Source organism: Panthera pardus, unplaced genomic scaffold (assembly GCF_024362965.1).
Source record: "Panthera pardus isolate Hobbes unplaced genomic scaffold, ASM2436296v1 HiC_scaffold_2, whole genome shotgun sequence".
In the NCBI taxonomy this organism is placed as follows: domain Eukaryota; kingdom Metazoa; phylum Chordata; class Mammalia; order Carnivora; family Felidae; genus Panthera; species Panthera pardus.
The window spans coordinates 4843967-4863425 of NW_026526765.1; the positions used below are offsets into that span (position 1 = coordinate 4843967).

General features: G+C 52.2%; 1 protein-coding gene across 1 annotated transcript in view; it reads left to right on the top strand.

The window, feature by feature from the left end:
• Positions 1-17620, top strand: part of UBE2QL1 (ubiquitin conjugating enzyme E2 Q family like 1) — a 40674-nt gene extending 23054 nt beyond the window's left edge. The window contains exon 2 of the mRNA XM_019450823.2: positions 16264-17620. Coding sequence (XP_019306368.2) covers positions 16264-16395 — 132 coding nt within the window. The 3' untranslated portion in view covers positions 16396-17620. The remainder of the gene's footprint in view (positions 1-16263) is intronic.
• Positions 17621-19459: the final 1839 nt, after the last annotated feature.

Consider the following 19459-nt stretch of genomic DNA (forward strand, 5'->3'; position numbering starts at 1 on the left):
TCAACGGGCCTTGCTTTCCTCACGTTTTCTAACCTGTTACTATCGATAGATGGGAAAACGATGAAACTCTTGTACGTACGTATATGTTCACATAGGTACGTGAACTCCTACCTCATCTTTATTGACTTTCCTTTTGTCTCAGATGCAGAGAGGTGGGTTCCCCACAGCCCCCCAATCTGTGGAAACCCCTCAGCTTTTAGTAGATGTTCTTTAAGATGCTTGGATCCTTGTAAAGTGTGTAACGTTCTGGGCATATATGTGTTTTCGGTGGTTTAGTGAGCCGCCGATGTAACCGTTTATATTTTTCCTCATTGCTCTCACGCCTGTATTTGCTGCTGCGCACATTGTGTGCACAGTGTGATCGACCGCTTTTACTCATCCCCTCTCGGGGGAAGACCCCAGGCTTCTCTGGCTCTTATCCTCATGTAAATGCTGCAGTTCACCTCCTCAGACTGGCCGTCTTAGGAATGAGTTTTCAGATTCTCCTGGGAGCTGTGCCCAGGCGTGTCTTGTTGGCATAAAACCTAAGCATTCTGACTTTTTCTGGGTATTGCCAGAATCTTCCAGAATGGCTTCCCTGACCAGTCCATGCACCTCCTCAAACACCCTCAGCAATATCCTCCATCCTGAGTTTTGGGTGGTTTCTTATCTCTGTTTTAAAGTATAGTTCTTGGGGCACCTGGGCAGCTCAGTCCGTTAAACATCCAACTTCAGCTCAGGTCATGATCTCGCAGTTCCGCGTCAGGCTCTGTGCTGACAGCTCGGAGCCTGGAGCCTGCTTTGGATTCTGTGTCTCCTTCTCTCTCTGCCCCTCCCCTGTTCACACTGTGTCTCTCTCTCTCTCTCAAAAATAAACATTAAAAAAAAAATAATGATAAAGTACAGTTCTCGCTAATACATTTGGACATTGCCTCCTGAACTCGTCAGCCGTTCAGATTTTTTCTTCGAATAACCTCTTCATATTTTTTCCCTACCCTTCTCTGGGCTTTCTGGTTACCTGGCTTTTTCTTGTCAACTTACAGGAATTCTCTCTGTTTTCCGTAGAAGTCCACCTTCATTCCCCTCCGCGTCATGAACATGTTTCCTTGGCCCCATCTACTGACCCACCTGGCCCTCTTCTGCTGCCTTTTATTATTCCTTTTATCCTGCAACAGGTCCCCATGTAAATATGACTCACTTATCTTCCTGCTCCTGTGTAGGTACTATAGTATCTTTACGAACCGCCTCCTACTCTAACATCAGAGAGGACAACACCTCTTCGTTATTCGTCTTTGCTCTTGGTGAATCATTAACGTCCCATGTAAGTTTTTTCAATGATTTGTCAAGAGTTTTTGTCATCGTGGTGATTTACTTTCTGCAACAGAGCATCCCCTGAAATCTCACCATGACACAGTGAACGTGCATTTCCTGCACACGGTCTCGGGTGGCTTGGCCCCCCCTTTCTTGTAGTGTGTCTGTCTAGAGCATGTGGCCCCAGAGGTCACAGGGACAGGGGGCGAGTATGGGCCAGCACATCAGCTCCTAACTGCCCCCACCTGGAAGGACACGCTTTACCTCTCCTCCCGGTCCACTGGCTGGCACTGGCCACAGGGCCGAGGGCTGGTGGTGGGAGCTGGGAAGCACACTTGTGCTTGTAAAGCACTGACCTGTCTACCACATCAGGTTCATCAAAAACAGCCACATCCGAAACCCACCAAATTGTGCACGTTAAATATGTATGGCTTTTTGTATGTCAATCATACGTCAATAAAGTGGTTTAAAAAACAGCTAAGCCTTTAGGATTTTCTATGTAGGCTGTTGTATCATCTACAAATAAGGAGGTCAGCAGAACACTGCATCCTGGTGGCACAGAAAAGCTTAACAATATCGTGAGAGCAGACAGACAAAACCAGAGCCAAACTATTATTTTTACCACCTCAAATATGAAGGTACGATAAGCTTGATATTTGTATATTTAGATCTTAACACCAGCCAATGTAAATCCCAAATAACAAATCCGGGAAAATTCAGTTGAAAAAATTGTCCTTCTGCCATTTGAAACATCACTGCGAACATGCCCGGGGTCAACGTTGTGTCGCGGGGAAAGGGCGCGTCGATGGATTGCTCCGAACTCCCCTGACATCTAGTTAGCGTGCTCCGTGACAGGCCCCCACGAAAGTTTTGACCGCAAACAGGACAACGTGTTGCAAGGGGTGTTTTCAGTGAACATGAGAGACTTTACCTTGAGATTCCGGTTTTCTGAACACATTCACCTCATTAAAGACACTTATTGGACAGCTGTGATGGAAGTTGAGTGCTCACTGATGTTTCTAGCCACCACCCACCGCCACAGTCTGTGACTTCATGAAGGTCACCTGTCCAGCACAGAGCACTGGTTCTTGGGCTGTTCTTAACGACTAGTGTGGGCGAGGGGTGTTGTGGTGGGAACGGGGTATCCACGTCGGGTAAGGTTGGCATGTCCTGGCTTACGCGGAGTTATTACAATCCTTGGAGCCGACCGGATGCTGGTATGTCTTGGGAACATCCAGTCATAGTTTACAGAGCGCACCATTTCCCAACATTTCGCATCATGGGGTTCTAAGTCTAATTCCAGAAATAGGCTGGCCTTGTTGGGGGACCCTGTCATTTACTGCAGCTGCTGCCACGGAGAAGTCCTTTGCCCCTTCGTTCTCCACCCGATCGCTTGCAAAGTTGGAACAAGGGCACCTCCTGGGTGAGGCGGAGATGAGCTAACGTGTATAAAATACTGAGTGGGACACGTTTTGGGGAAATGGCGACACGTGGGTACTACCTCTGCTTTGGAATTCTAGCTGGGACACAAAGCAGCCTTGAGGTCGATGTCGGTAACTCCGCATGCTTGGTCGTTCGCTCCTCTGGAAGCGTGCGTGAGCACCCACGGGGTGCTGGGTGCATAGCGGCGCGACCCTTGCGGATGAGGACGCAGGCACCCGACGTGACGGGGGAGCTGCCACAGCCTCAGGTCTTCGTCATGACCCGTAGCGGCAGGTGGTTTGCGCAGCTCAACTTGATGCCCTAAATTCAGACGTGTGTAAATTAGAGGTTCACGTTGGTCCCGTTCCTAAAAGTCTGGCGGGGTTCGGTCGGATCTGGGAAGCTGCTGCTTCACGTGTTGGATAATGCGGAAGGGGTGTGTAGGAACCGTCGTGTCCCGGCACTTGCTAGTGGGGTGACCATGCTCCCCGCCCCCGCCCCAGCCAGCCTGTTTCCGCTCCCGTGTCAGGGAAGGCAATGCTTACTCCGCCTGCCTCACCATGGGGCCAGATGCAGAGGAGAAGAAAGGTCATTTGAAAAGGACGTAGAGACTGTCGCAGGCTTTGCAGGGACGGCCCTCGGGCTGTAAGCAGAATTGCCTCGCCTGGCGCTGTAGGGTGGAAGCAACCGCGGGTGCTGCCCTGGTGAGCCTGGCGATTCCGCCTCCGTTGCAACCCCTGCCGCTGGTGCTTTAAGGTGGTCGTTCCGCAGCAAGGATGCGTTGCGTCCTCTGTGGCTGCTGGTCTCAGCATTCCTGTGGGTTTCGATTAAAGGCAAGACCTACCAACCCCCACACGGTGAGTTCACGTCATCACGGAAGGGTCTGTCTCTTTCTTCCCCAACGCTCAGTGCCCTGGTACAGAGGAAGAAAATTTGTTTGGGGAAAAGAGGAAATGAGGCACACGTAATCCCAATTGGGTGGGGCGTGGGGTGGATCTAAGAAAGGACTTGATAGTCCGGTGTAGATAAATAACGTGACCTTTGTTTTTCCAAAAGGGAAAACGGATATATTGCCTAAAAATCTATTTAGTATTTAAATACGATTATGAAATGCTCAGCTGCACCCATATCGTGCAAACCTACGCACGATCTGGGCACGTTTGGGGTGTGGGCTGCTTCAGGGGGCACCCCGTATTTATATTTCCGTCACCTGTTGGCAGAGCGGCTAGGAGCATGGACACTGGGGACCAACCTTGTGAGTTCAAGTTCCTGTTTGACCACCTACCTGCTGTGTGCCCTTGGCAGTTGAACTCTGCCTCGGTTTCCCCACCATAAGGGAAGCCCTTGCAGTTCCTCTCTAGCGAGGACTGAGTGATTTTATACACGTAAAGCCCTCAGAACAGTGGCTGGCACAAACTTTACTTATATTGTAGTACAAAGTACGTAGGGGCACCCGGGCGGCTCGGTCGGGTAAGCGTCTGACTCTTGGTTTCCACCGTGGTCGTGATCTAGCGGTTCATGGGTTCAAGTCCCGCATTGGGCTCTCTGCTCTCAGCACAGAGCCCGCTTCAGATCCTCTATCTCCCTCTCTCTGCCCCTCCTCCGCCATGTGCGCCCTCTCTCTCTTTCTCTTCCTCTCTCTCCCAAAATAAACATTAAAAAAAATAATAAAGTATGTACTGTTTGAAGATCCCCAGTGATGTACGGTATGTAAAAATCACTGATTGAATTCTTTACTCATTGTAACTTTTACTTTATCAGAAAGGGAAGATCCTGTGGCAACACCACTATACCAATAAAAGTGGAAATCAGAACATCCCCAAAGTAATGACCTAAAAGTAATAATAGCCATCCCAGTTGCTTATAGAGCATCACTTTTTAATTTTTATTAGGTCAACCAAAATCAGTCCCTCGGTTTTCTACGCGGTTGAGTCAGAGCCTAGAAATTGGAATTTAGGACCAACTTCCGTTCTTGATTGCAGGCTTGAGACTATTTTATGATAACGGAACACTGCATTTTCCAGAAAGATCCCTGCTCCTTGCTTTCTCAACGCTAAGGTATTTTATGCCATATCTTTGCCCTGTGTGTTCTTGCAAACAGAAAACGTGTGTGCTGGGTCTCATCTACACTGGGGCCATCACCTGCATAACACCGGCAAGTCAGGGAAGGTGGGACAATGGTGTGCAGGCCTGGAATGGTTGGAATCCTTCTATCCAGTTCTGCGTCGCACCCTGCCAGCAGACTCTGAATGCTGAGCGCGCTGAACTGAACGAGAGACCAGTGTTCGGTGGAAGGTGGGGGGTAGGAAGGCAGGGTCAGGTAATGAGGGGTGGGAGCCGGCGGGGAGCCTCAGGAGGCCAGGGGTGGGGGAGAGACTGGAATACAGGGAACAGTAGAGTCCAGCCGTGGGGACAGAATGCTGACGTGTGCCGGGTTTGTGTCCACGGCGCGGGAAACGCACAGGCTTTCCGGAGCCTGCCTCTGGTCTGGGTGCTGGATTTCACCAAGCCCCTCCAAAAAGTGTGGTTGATGAAAATACTCTTCGTTTTTGAAGTAAGTGCATGAGGAGTGCTTGAGTTAGGGGATGAGTTCATCACCCGCCATCGATTGGCAGTGGTCGGAACACCCCAGGGGCCTGGAGTCAGGCTGCTCAGGTGGTGGCTGAGCGTCTGGAGATCTCAGGGGGGCCGGTCTCCCTCACCCTCCTCTTCTTTCCAGCAGCAGGTCGTCTAATAATGGCGGTGGGAGGGGAGCACCTCATTAGCGCCTCATTAACAACCGGCGCACGAAACAATCAAAATTGTGTTCTCAGGGCAAATGTAGCAAGTCTGGTTCAAGCCTACTCTAAGGTGTGTGGATGTTAAAAGTCCTCCAGCACTTTGGGGCGTCTGGGTGGCTCCGTGGGTTGCACATCTGACTTCGCCTCAGGTCATGATCTCGAGGTTCATGAGTTCGAGCCCCGTGTCGGACGCACTGCTGTCAGCCTGTCGGCGCAGAGCCCGCTTCGGGTCCTCTGTCCCCTTCTCCCTGCCCCTGCCCTGCCTGCGCTCTCCCAAAGATAAATGAGTATTTTTTATAAATTTTTTTTTTAACGTTTATTTATTTTTGAGACAGAGAGAGACAGAGCATGAACGGGGGAGGGTCAGAGAGAGGGAGACACAGAATCCGAAACAGGCTCCAGGCTCTGAGCTGTCAGCACAGAGCCCGACGCGGGGCTTGAACTCACAGACCGCGAGATCATGACCTGAGCCGAAGTCGGCCGCTTAACCGACTGAGCCACCCAGGCGCCCCTTAAATGAGTATTTTTAAAAGAAGGTCTTCAGCCCTTGGAGGGCCGACATTCCCACAGGGGAAAGCAGCCCATTTTAAGACGACATCAGGGATCCTTCTGGGTCTCCGAGATGCCCAGCGGGCATTGCTGTCGTAGGGCCCCCTGCATGCGGGGCCTCGATGCGCTGGGTCGTCATGGCGGTCCCATGAGACAGGGACTTTGGGGGGCGGGCAGCCTGAGTCACGGAGGCCAAACCCGCTCCCACATCAGCAATACCTATGTGCCAGCTATTTCCCCGGCAGGAAAACGTACTTTGGATTGTAAAGGCAAACCACAGCTGTCTTCACTGCCTGCTGGTCGCCCCCGGTGAGGACGTGCCGTTCGCAGGGCAGGAGTGGCCCCCTCTAGGGACAGGTAGCAAGTCCCTTCCCCCGGAGTCCAGTGACCCCAGCTCCGGGGACTCGGAAATGCCCGCCGCCCCCGCCCGTCCTCACGGACAGTTTAGAGAATTGGAGCCCAAGTCATGGCCTTTGCACACTTTAATTTTTCCAGAAACTGTATCTCAAGATTCCCAATGATTTCAAAGTCTCGTTGGCTTTATTTAGTCCACGTGGCAGAATTTCCTTCCGAGCTGGGAAGGTCCCGCGGCGCCTGTGTTATGGGGCAGGAGCGGTCTCTGCCGTCACAAGTTACGCTGCCTGGGGGGGTGGTGAGGCTGTGACGTGCCACCATAAACCGCAGACACACACGTGCCTCCTGAAGCCGGAGACCGTCTCCCGAGTCAAAGCGTAAGTTACCTTGGTTGCCTGTGACAGCCTTGGGTTACTTCTTGACGTCATTTGTCCAGTAGAGCCCAGTTTGGGATGGTTTTGTGAGACTCACGGAGCCCCTGCCAGCAGGTGCAGAGAGCGGAGCACGGCCGCCCCCTGTTTTGACAGGTTAATCCCCAGTGACAGTTCCTGTCACGTTTTTCCAGTGACGTTCTCGGGCTCCTCCGTGTCTTTGGAGTCCCCGTCGGTGGCATCGCCGTTGTTATCGTCCGTGCTAAGACAGAACTCTTCACGCGACCCTGATCGATGGGGGCGGGTGGGGGGTGGAGCTGGTTACGGAGGGTCATGACATCAGGCAGACCCCTGGCCAGAGGCGGGTGAGTGACCCCTGCCAGCAGACCTGCCTTCTGTGGGGCAGAAGGCACAAGGTGGGCAGATGGGGCGCCTCGCCACGCTGGCAGCCGTCGGCTGGTTCCCGAATGCCCACGGGCCCCGCCTCCCTGGAGAAGAGGATGACCCGGCCTCTCCCACCAAGCGCCCCCCACCCCCACGTCGTACAGCAGCAGAGAAGCTCCGTGTGCCCAGCACGCGGTCCTTAAATCAGGGCCGTGGGGCAGACAGAAGCAGCCTCGGGCATCGGGGCGCGTGCACTGGGTGGGTGGCCCCAAGTCGGAGTGAGTGGAGTCCCAGCCCCGGAACGGAGGGCTGCAGCGAGGATCGAGCCACCGAGAACGAGCAGATAGACGAAAGCACCGGTGGGCGCTGTGGGCGAGAACCTCGACCCTCATCCTCTTTAAATGTGTCTCCAAGAAGAAGGGCAAATACGGTGCCCTAAGGAAGGCCCAGTGTGTAGGGATGATGGGCGCCTGGATTCCGGCGTGAGAGGTCAAGTTGCGCAGGAAAATGCCACCTTTCCTGCCAGCCGGTCACTCAGCACAGAACGGATGCGGCGCAAGAAGGTGGCCGAGGCTAATGGAGTTAACACGCACCTGTTCGTCCCAGTGGAGCCGGGTCCCAGGGAGGAAGGTTTCCGTGAACCGAGACAGGCCAGTGTGTGGAGATCCAGGGAGTCTGACCCTGATACCAGAGACAGAGATGTGCTGTGGGGCTGGCCCAGAACCCCACACGTAGGCAGCTGGGCTTAGCTCGTAAGTAGAAGACGCTGACGGAGCGGCTGCAAACGGAACACGGGGTCCTCGGCTTGGCCTGTCCACGGGCTCCGTTTGCATTCTGTGTCCAGGAGCAGCGGACGCTACGGTGGCCAGTCGTCTTGAGGAGCAGGAACTGTGAGTAAGCAGGTGTCTCACGAAGGAAGACCTGCCTGCTCGGGTCACACACAGACCGGAGTCGAGGAGGGCGCCAGGGTCCACAGCGCTGTGGCCGGAAGACCAGACGGGTCTAGGTCACTGGCCAGCTCAGGGCTTAAAAGTCTGGTACGTGCGAGATGGCAGAGGTGGAGCCCCATGCGACAGAGAGGGTGCGGGGCGGTTGGCGGCGTTCAGTGACCTCGGCGTGTCCTGAGTCCCACGGGAGAAGGCAGGCTGGGCGGCGTTTCGTGGAGTAGATGGTCAGTGTCGTGTTTCCTTTCTCCTGTATCTGCAACCCTCCTCCATGTGCCTGCGGGCCGGCCTGGCCTTGGGCTTGAGAGCATGGCCTCCAGCACGGCCCTGGAATCTTCTGTGACTCTGACCGCATTACGTGACCTCGCCGTGTCTGCTTATTCATCTGTAAATCAGAGTTGATTATAGCGAAGCCTACCTGGTGGGCTTTCGGGGAGGGTTTGATGCGTGTGTTCAGACCCCATCCCGAGAAGGATGCCGGGCACACAGCCGCCATGACCGCCTTCAATAAGTATGTCAAGCTGTCACTTCCTGTGTTCCAGTGCCGCTAATGAAACCCACGGGGACCCGGCTGCTTAAGCAGAAGTATCAGCATTCGTGGAATTGCCAAAAAAAAATTTTTTTTTGAAATGATTATCTGAGATAATTTAAATTTTTAGGAAAAAGAAATTATTTTTCTCTGCTTGCTTCTTCCAGGAAAATACCATCTGTCTCAAAAAAGAAAAAAGATTCAATAATTGCTAGAACTTTCTTTAAAGTGTAGAGGATGTGGAGATGCTTGTGTTTTGCAAGCTGTGCCTTCGGTGCTGCCAGTGGCTTGAGGATATTTTATGATAACGTTAAATAAGGTAGCTTCAGTTTCATGGCTACTGAATGTTACCCAAGTTTATATAAAAGCCACCTGGCTCTGATATCCTGAGGTGTTTACAAATTTAAGAGAAGATATCTGAGGACATTTGTTACCTAGCCATTGGGAAAATAGTTTAGAAACTGTAATAGAGCATAGGTTACCTGAGCTTTCTCAGTGGAAAATTCTAGAATGTTCCACGAAGTAAACAGTCCTTCTTGAGTGAAGTGGCTTTGTATCCTGGGCGGTGGTCTCAAACTTGGCCCCGGTGAGAGTCAATTCCGCAGGAAAGCTAGTCAGTGGTCCTGGCTGTGCCCGCCAGGCTCCTGGGTTAAGCCTTGCGCCTCTCGCTCACCTGGCCCCGTCTGGGATCTCCAGCAACCTGCACAAGATCTGTTGGGGGGGGCAGGCACTTAATAAATCTTTGGGAAATACAGGTTGCTTTCTTGGAACTTTTTTTATAGCTGAGCTGTCCTTAACAACCAAGCTTGTTGGGTTTTCGTGTGCAGAGATTGCTAAAGCATGAGGCCAAAAGGAGTTTTTCAAGCTCCGATCTGATGACAAATCAAGGAAGCATCTCACACACTGCGGGTGCTCTCCCGGCACTCACCTGCCACCTGAGCGCCAGCCGTGGCTTCCGATGCCCCCTTGCCTGATGCCCGCCCCCTCCCCACTCCCTTCCCAAGACGGTGCCATCGGCTCTGCCATCACCGTGCCCCGGTCGCCGTCAGACATCTTGCCACTGCACAAGGACCAGTTCCCCTTTATCCTTCCCCAAAGGCTCACTCACCCCTGTGGCAGGTGTCCCTGTGCGTAGGACTCGGGTGTGGAGGCTGAGGCGCAGGGAGGGCAGTTCACTCAAGAGCCAGTGACTGTGTCCCCTCCCTCCTCTCTCCCCGCCGTGGACTCTCCCCATGTCTGTGATTTGGAGCCCGCGATGTGAGAGCCCCACGCAGTACATCCGACGGCCCCCTTCAGCCCTGCGTAGCTGCTTTTCTGGTGCGTGTTCCGAACCCGCCGACTCAGAGGACTCAGTGGCTGGTCCTGGAAACCTGTTTCCTCCCGGGTCGGAAGCCTGAAACGCCCTGGGCCTCCTCCGCCACCATAACCATCCTTCCCCAAGCCCTGCTGTCCTGTCCTTTGCTGGACTTAACCGCTCTCCCCCACCCACACTGCCTCCGCCCCAGACCAGACTCCCCTCCCTGCCTTGGCTGGCGCTGGGCAGACTCCCCGACAGGCGGGGGTCTCCCACCATAAACTGACCACCCTCCGGACTGGCTCAGGCGGCCTGGGGCTTCCCCAGCTCAGCCAGGAGGCTTCCCTCAGGGCTGCTGTCGGTCCCCTTGGTGGTCATTTCACTTCAGGGACCCACACATCTCTCCGTGCAGCTTGACCATCACACACAGTCGCACACACAAATGCACACGCGCTCAGGAGACGCCACATACGGGAGAACCTGCGTGCGTGCTCGTGCACACATACACACGTGCACCCGGGCACACATGTGCACTCGGGCACGCGCACACACACACACACACTCTCAGACCCGTGGAAAGTGCTGCAGAACCACATCAGCGTGTCCCCGCTCCCAGCTGCTGTTTGCCGCCTCGCTGGACCGGATCCAGCTCAAGTCCCCCCCCTCGCTGGTCAGCGGCTTGGCGTAACTGTTTCGATTTGAAAACGTGTCTTTGAAGCTGCCTCGTCTGTTGTAGGGTCCTATCTGCGCTCTGGAACTCTGTGAGTTGATCCGCTTTGCACGTTAGACCCCAAAGAGCGGCGGACTCGTGGCTGCCTTCCAGGGTGGACCTCCTTCCAAAGATCTGGGGAGCGTGTCTTCCCCCCACCCATGGGTTGGAAACCCGCGCCGGAGGGGTTAGGGGTTGTGAGCGCTCTCAGACTAACAATTACACGTTCAAAGACTTTGAAAACAAGTGGCCACTCTGTAATTCAGCCCAGGAAATGAGTGAAAGAACCTCAAAACTTCACATGAGGAGTCTGGAAACTCTATTTTTAAAAGAGCGGAAGCCTGTAATTCACGGGCAAATGAAACACAGGAATACCACGAAAGTAGGTTTGTGAAGAAAAATAAAGCGGTAAGAAGAAAAACCTAATCAAGGGAGAAATGCAGAATGAGTGTATTTATCTCATGCACTGTCATGAGACAACAGTGTTAAAACAGACAATATTGAAAAAAGCTGGGAAATCAGCCACATAAATGCGAAATACTAGATTTGCCCACAGACATTCCGTGACAGAAGAAACCAAATCGTGATGTCCGTATGGAAGACAGAAATTTGTGTGTTCTTTTGTTTTTTAATTTTTTTTTTAAGTTTACTTACTTAGAGAGAGAGAGCATGCACATGAGCAGGGGAGGGGCAGAGAGAGAGAGACAGAGAGAGAGAGAATGAGAATGCCAAGCAGGCTCCACACTGTCAGCACAGAGCCCGATTGCGGGGCTCGAACTCACAAACTGTGAGATCATGACCTGAGTCAAAATCAAGGGGCCGCACTTAACCGACTGAGTCACCCAGGCGCCCCTGTGTGTGTCTTGTTTTTCCAAGAGGCCAGAAGGGAAGTAATTGTCAAGGGGTAAGATCCTCTGTGATAGTTCCAAAAATCAAAAGCCCCGTTTGTTGTGGCCACCTGTGCCTGGCACTGTGCCCAGCATTTCACGTGTTTCAACGTAGGAAACCCCGAGAAAAATCCAGTGTCTTGTAACACTATTCGTATGCTTACTTTACAGATGAGGAAACTGAGATTCAGAGAGGTTAAGTAAGTCGCCCAGGGTTACACAGCCAGGAAGTGTTGGAGCAGGGATTTGAAGCCAGGTCTGTTGAATTGTGTACCCTCACCCCAGCACACACACACACACACACACACACACACACACACAGACTCACTCACTCCATGCCCCAGACTCACCAAGTGTCTTTCCACGGTTCTCTGAATACATCAGGCTGTTTCAGCTTCTGCTTATCCTCGCCACCATGGCCTGGAAAACACCTGCCACCCATATGTCAGCTCGACTGTTGTCAAACACAGAAGAAGTCTTTCTCGAGGCACAGACAAGCGGCACTACCCCCCTCTCCCCTCCGCCCCGCCCCCCACCCCACCTGGTCCCCTACGAGGACCAGAATCGTCTCTACCTTAGAAAGCCGTGCGATCCCAGTGACTAGCAGTGGCTAACTTGGGGAGGACTTGTAGCAATCCTTGGCTAAACAGATAGAAAATGAACAGACTCCTTGGTCCGGGCCGTCTTTATTCTGTACTCCAGCTGTGCTCAAAGGGTGTGATTCTACCTCTGAGGGGACATTTGGCAGTGACTGGAGACGATTCGCCTGTCATCTGCTTGGGGGCCACCGCTGCATCCAGCTGCAACGCAGCTAAACTAAACATCCTACAGTGCACGGGGCCACCCTCAGCAGAATGATCGGGCCCCTGATGCCGATGGTACCGAGGCTGGGAGCCCTGACGTGTGCCTTCTGTCTCAGCAGCTACAGCACACCCCCGTTATCTCCCCATAATGGGCTCTCAGCCCCTACAGGCAGGGGCCATATCACTTTGTCTTTTTAGGCCCTGCACCCAACATAATGAAGGAATAAACGCAGAAGTGACAGGGACGCCTGGGTGGCTCAGTTGGTTTGGGCATCCACTTCAGCTCAGGTCATGATCTCACGGTTCGGGTTCTGTGCCGACAGCTCAGAGCCTGGAGCCTGCTTTGGATTCTGTCTCTCCCTCTCTTTCTGCCCCTTTCCCTCTTTCTCTCTCTCTCTCTCTCTCAAAAACAAGCAAAAAAAAATTAAAAACTAAATCAAATCAATAAAATTAGAAAAAAGAAGCGAAAAAGCCACACTGAAATTCAATATGCTCATTGGGGTAATGGAAACCATGTAGGATCAGGGGATTGAACTGAGGACCCGAGTTTGGAGTTGCTTATTAGCTAGATAGAAATGTGTAGCCATATAGAATTTTTCACGTTGAATTATTGTGATTGTGATAGCCCAAAAGCTCCGTGGCCAAAAAAAAAAAAAGTCAAACCAAAGTATCAACTCATAGATTTGTTTGACACACACAGTCCCAGAGAACTGTATTCTCATTAGCACTGCTCGACATCCGTGTTATGGTGAGATTTTTAAGGCAGTTGGGGGGAAATCCTACGGTTGCTCATAACTGCATTTACCGTCTGTGGCTCAGGAGAGAGGGAGGTTACGTACCTAAGCTCTTAATGATGGCGCAAAGCTATCACACTGGGTTGCGTAAACTCCCCTCCGGGTCTTTTTGAGCTAAACACACGTCGAGGTATTTTAGGAGAAACAACAATTATTCAGGGAAACTCTCCAGAAGGGACTCTTTGGTCATCAGGCAAATGGAAACAGACAAGGGAGAAATGTGAATGTTGTAACAATAAGAAAAACAGCTCTTAAGTAATGGTAAGACACAATTTACATTTTTCTGAAGTGCTTCCAAATGCAGGATCTTCTCTGACATTCATAATGATGCTGTGTGGCGAATATTGTTCCCACTTTATCGAGGAAAATACAGAGGGTCAGAGCGGTTGAGCTGAAGGTTTTCCCACAGTCCACCCTCTAGGAGATGGTACCTGGGGTGGGGGGAGTGGAAAATGGAAGGGGGCTCCACATCAGACTGTCGGGGGCTCAGGCATGTGGAATGTCCCCCCTTCTTGATCCAGGGGGCATCGCAGGGGCATCTCAGCAAAACAGCTCAGCCACCCTGGCAGGGCCAGGCAACGTAAGTGGTGTTTCTCAAGCTCGGTATCTCGCTGGGTGATATGTAAACAGCCAATCAGAAGGGGACAGGCCATCTATGAGAAGAGATCTGTTAACTGTAAACTAAGATGTGAGAAACAGCGGACCAGGGGAGAGGTCTCCGTTGAGGGCAGCGAAGGTCCGGAAACCTCCGGCTGGCCGACAACAGACTCTGTTTCCTGGTTGCTGAATTGACTGAGTGCTGGGGCTCTATGTTCATAATATTTCCTGGGAAGAAAAGGAAACAAAGAGCGGTCTGTTCATTTGGGGTTTTGTCTGTTGTTTTTTGTAACAGTTGGGACTTTTCACAGGGAATAGACAAAGTCTATGTTCGTGCCAAGAGTGACAGAATATTCCAAGATATTCGAGAGCTTGTATTTGGCTGCTTTGGGTTCAGAATTCTCAAACCTTGCCATGGACTTCTGGTGTTATAGACAAGAATGATACGAGATGGCTAGAATCTGCATGTTGTGCAAAAGAATACAGCCTGACGTTTGCTCCCACTCCATGTAGAAATTGATGCTGACATTTCTGCAAAGGTGCATTTGCTTGTGTTTAATGAAACAACCTTGGACTTTGATCTCAACCCATCATGATGATGATTATAAATGTATTAGCTTTTCACAGTCCCTTTTTATCAGCTATAACTATGCCACATAAGAAAAGTGGGAAGTTCCAAAATTAAAACCAGGAGCCACATCCCGGAGAGACATGGGGAACTTTCAGGAAGTCAGTCAGTGGCAATTTCCTGCCTTCTTCTTCTCCTGTCCTCCTCTGCCCTTTCAGCAGCTTGTGTGATGGGAACCAAGCAGCAGATTGGATGAGGTGGCCTTGCCCTTGGTGGGCATACGGGCAAGTTCTGCCAGAGAGGTGTCCAGAGGGGGCAGAGCCCAGCTGTACCCGGATTTCTGGCTCCTTCTCTGGGCTTTGGTTTCCATCTCCACCATTGGAAAGACAGATGTTGAACCGTATGCTCTGAATTTAAGTGCACAGAATAGTCTTCCATTCCCAGAGGCTGGTGATTGGGTGCCATTTTCCCTGTGAATTACGAGGCCGGTGCAGCCGTCTTCCCACCAGAATGATTAGTGGGTTAAGACAGCTAAGATTGGGTGGACCTGACCTGCCTGTGGCCACATGGGCCAGGGTGGCTGCCGCCCCGGATGCCTCGTCCGAGGGTCCACTCAGAGGGGCTTGTTAGTAAAGGTTTATAAACATCAGGAGATTGTTGGAAATAGTGTGCATGCTCTTGTTGGTGGGTGAAACTCAACCAGGTCTTTCCGAGGTATCTCTTCCACCCCACCTGCAAAATGTGCGCACGCAACGCTTAGGAAGACACGTAGATCTTCCAGGAGAGGCTCAGGGGGGTTCCTGCTGGCCGTGAGGCGTAAAGGGGGACAGCGCAGCTGGACAAGAGCCCCAACAGGCCTTGCTGACCGATGGTCCGTTGCCCAGGCTCCTCTTTCCCTTCAGTATTCCCCATGATGCCAGGCACACCTCACTCCCAGGGCTCTCTGGAAAGGAGGGGGCCACCTGAGAGGTGGTCACATCAGCAGTGCCTTTGGGTTCCTTCTCCCTCGTGATCCAGAGCCTGCTGTGCCCATTCTAAGGTAGATTAGACCTTCTTGTCCACTGCAGATGCCAACGCCCCACCTTTCCGGCCAGAACACACCTGGTCCCCGTGAGGGGTCGGGCCTCTCCCTGGGATTGTGTAAGGGGGCACCTACCTCTCATCATTCTCCTCTTGGGGCTCAAGGACAGCCTTCCTCTTCCTGGAAAATGGCTCCACCGTCCTGTCCTGAAATGGCTCCCAAGAGACATGAATTACAAGAAATTCACTCATTGTTCCTGGGCTTCACTTTTAAGAGTCAGAGTTTTTTTTTTTTTTTCATTTATTTTATTTTATTTTTTAAATTTTTTCTAATGTTTATTTACTTTTGAGAGAGAGAGACAGAGTGAAAGTGGGGGAGGGGCAGGAGAGAGAGAGAGAGAGAGAGAGAGAGAGAGGAAGACACAGAATCCGAAGCAGGTTCCAGGCTCTGAGCTGTCAGCACAGAGCCCGACACGGGGCTTGAACTCACAATCCGCAATATCATGACCTGAGCCAAAGTCAGATGCTTAATTGACTGAGCCACCCAGGTGCCCCTTAAAGTCAGAGTTTTAAAATGTGTGTGTGAATACGTAAGTGTACACATCCAAATATGAGTCTGTTACAGGAGAGGCTGGAAGTCACAGGGAGCATGTCCTCGGTGGGAGGCAGAGGCCATGGGAGCTGCCTTTCACCCGAGGGACAAGCCAAGGCTTCTGCAGATGCTCGTCTGGTGCAGGCCGGGGCCTCCCGGGCCACGGGGAGCCGGGTGGAGAGGAGCCAGCAGGTGCTTTCCGGGCCTGGAAATGAGGCATCAGGGGGAGCTGGGCGGCACCCCTCCTTCCCTGCAAGCCCAGCACCCCGCTTGCTTGGCACCCGTCTGGGGGTCCCACAGGTGAAGGCAGCAGAAGTTAGCCCCTGTGGGATCAGAGCAGGGGTTCTAACCTGGTTTCCCTTTCCCTCTCTTGCAGGGACGGATCTGTAGAAAGGCCGGCAAATCAAAAAAGTCCTTCAGCCGCAAGGAAGCCGAAGCTACCTTTAAAAGTTTGGTGAAGACGCATGAAAAGTACGGCTGGGTCACCCCGCCCGTGTCCGACGGCTGATGTCCCCGGCGACGTGCGGTAGACTCTTCAGCCACCTGTCCACACACACACACGAATTCCCGACATCTCCTCCTCAACGCCGAGCATCCCCCACCCTTTTCTACTCTGCAGCCGGAACTGAATCCTGAATGCCAAGGAGACGTTTAAGTTATTTATGAACAGATGTGTTTACAGGGAGAACGAGGGAGTGAACGCTGTTCGGGATTAGGTTTCGATTGTAAATGAGCGGCCATCTCGAAGTCACTTTAGAACACATGTTGAGATGGTGCCATCCCCCAGCCCGCCTGCCCCTGTGCCTGCCCCTCGCACTGCCCTTAGCTTCTTCCCAGACAGTGGCCCCGAAGAGCAGGCAGGAGAGCCAGTGCCTGCTGCTCGCCCACTTCCATGTACGTGGTACCGTTCTTGTTTCCTAGGAACGCCCCGCATCGCTGTGCTCTGTGTCTGTTTCTCTCCCCGACAGGTCAGCATAACTTGGAGACGTGTCTTTCTGTGGCCCCGTGTGACAACATGTAGACCTCATTTGTGCTATGACCTTCGGCTCCTGAAAACACGAACTTAATATCACCAAGTTCTAGAGATGGAAAATGACAGATGTCCCCCGGGGAGAATGTGCTTTCTCTGCCTCCGCGGTGGTGTGCACCTGTCCGCAGCGCCCCGAGACGAGAGGCAGGGGTGCTGTGGCCACCGTGGGCGCACAACGGTTCAGATGCCGGGTGCACGCTCCCCGGGGCTCCGACGTTGGGACAGCCTCTTCAGTATTCCGGAACGTTCCTCCAACGCTGCATCGTGCTCCTATCTTCTCTCAGCTCGTCAACCCACCACCAAAAGCAAAAGACAATTTCCCATTCACTGAAGTCATCTGACTCATTTTATTATCTGTGCTAGTGACAGGGAATCCGAGAACCGCCAAGGGTACCAAGTGACCATACGAGGACTTGCATGACTGGGTCTGTTTCCTCACCCTTCAAGTCACTTGTGTGTCCCGGGGAGGGGAGGGGGGGCCGGGCTGCGTGATGCGCGAGCACCCTCGCTGTGATATCAACTTCCTGTTATTTAATCTCCCACAGTTCATTTTTCTCTTCTGTTAAGTTCCTTAGAACTTTCTAAGAAGTTCCATGAAATGAGGAAATACTGTTTATAACAATACGTGGGGAGAGGTTAAAATGTTCATTCCAGGTGGAAAAATCTTATTGGACACATTTTAAATAAAATCATGCATACCTGATGCCCTGCCTCAAGAATCCAATCATTGGGGGCTGTCCTTCCACTTAAAATATTTGATCTGTTTTTAAAATTTAATATTTGAAATGCCACGATGGCATTCTACGGTGAGGTTAAAAAAAAAAAAAAATGAGTCTTAGGGACCCGCGGCCTTTGCAAAAGGAGAAGCAGAAGCTAACAGGAAGCATTAAGGGTTGATTTGACCAAACTCGAGTGTTGCCAGTTATATTTTACCAGTGTGAAGGACAAGAAATCTTTGCCGATTAGGTTAAAATTCTGTGGGCGGTTTTGGCTAACCCGGGGACCTGTTCACTTGTCCAGGGTTGTCAGGGGTCTGAAAGACCTGGCCTCAGAGGACGGGGGTCAGCTTCCAGCACGACTGGCCCGTTCACCAAATCCGCCCCCTTTTTGCTGCTCTTAGTTTTTTTTTTAAGCCACTTCCTCCTATGCCCGTAATTCACACGCGGCGCCCTCTGTCCGGCCAAGATGGTACTGTGTTGAGCATGCGTGGCCGCCTGCTCATGTTCCCTCTGAGTAGTCATAGTCACGAAACGCGATGGCAAAGATCCGAAGCTGTTCTTCCGTCTGATCCTCTCCAGGGAATTCTCCGTCCTGGAAACCTGACGTTTAGCGCACAGCCTTGAGCCTTTGGGCTCCTGTGTAATGGGATTACCTGTGGATACCACAGATGCGGGACAGAAGCGGCTTGCCAGGGGAAGTGCCCGCGCTTTCTTTCCAGATGTTTTCCTCTTCTGATGTGACATGGACGGTAACTTTCTTTTAAGACCTTGTGTATATATATTTGGATACACATAGAGTATAATGTGTATATACACACAGTGTATGTAATGTGTGTCTATGCAGTATGTAACCTATATCTAGAGCCTGTCACTTCCGTGCTGTTTGCTAACTGACTGAAGAACGGGTCCACAGCGTTTCAGGGTATATACCGCAGCCGAGTGCGGTCAGGAGGCTGGTTCCCACCCGAGGGTGGCCTCAGTCACTGCCAATAGCGACCGGGGCCAGGGGGCGGTGGGGGGTGGAGACACTTGGCCCAACGTCTAGCCCTCTGCACACCCTGAATTTTATTTCCTTTGCATGTTATTTCCATTGGGTGTGTTAGAAACTGGAAGCTATGGAAGAAATACTCTTTAGTGAAAGAAATGCCATTTTTCACTTAAATTGGTAAGACTTTGTGGTTTGAAAGCAGTGGAGAGTCACTGAAAACATGACTATTGCTTTCACTCTTAGTTGGAAGAACTCCCTTTTCAGTGACTGGGGCATCGTAGGCAGACCAGGCAGCGTTGGCCAGACGGGGGAGCCTGGCCGTGCCCCGCTGACCCCGCATGAGGGTCCTGCCTGCCACCACCAGGCTGCCTCCCCCCTCTGAACTTGATGCCTGTCTCCAGGTCCCAGGTGGGAGGAAGGCTCTCTCGAGACTCAGCGAGCGGCTGGCTGGGGTCACCCTTCCGCACAGGCCAAGAAATCCCTCTTCAGACAGACAGCAGGGAGATGATTGGGCAGGTGTACAGATATTCATGTCCCCCGGAGACCACAGAGACAAAGAAAAAGTATGAGCTCACACGTACGTCTCCTCCTGCCCAGCCAGCGGTTTTCCTGGGCTGACTGCCGTTCGCCTTGGGGGTCCCCTGCACCACAGGCCACGGGCTGTGGATTAGACCTGCACACGGTTTACTGGCTGTTTGCAAGATCAAGAATTACTTATGCCTCAGGAAGTTCCATGTGAGCAGCAAGGTCATTGCCCTGGTTGCACACACACACACACACACACACACAGACACACGTGCACACATACCCCAGAAGACTCAGTCTCTAAAATCCA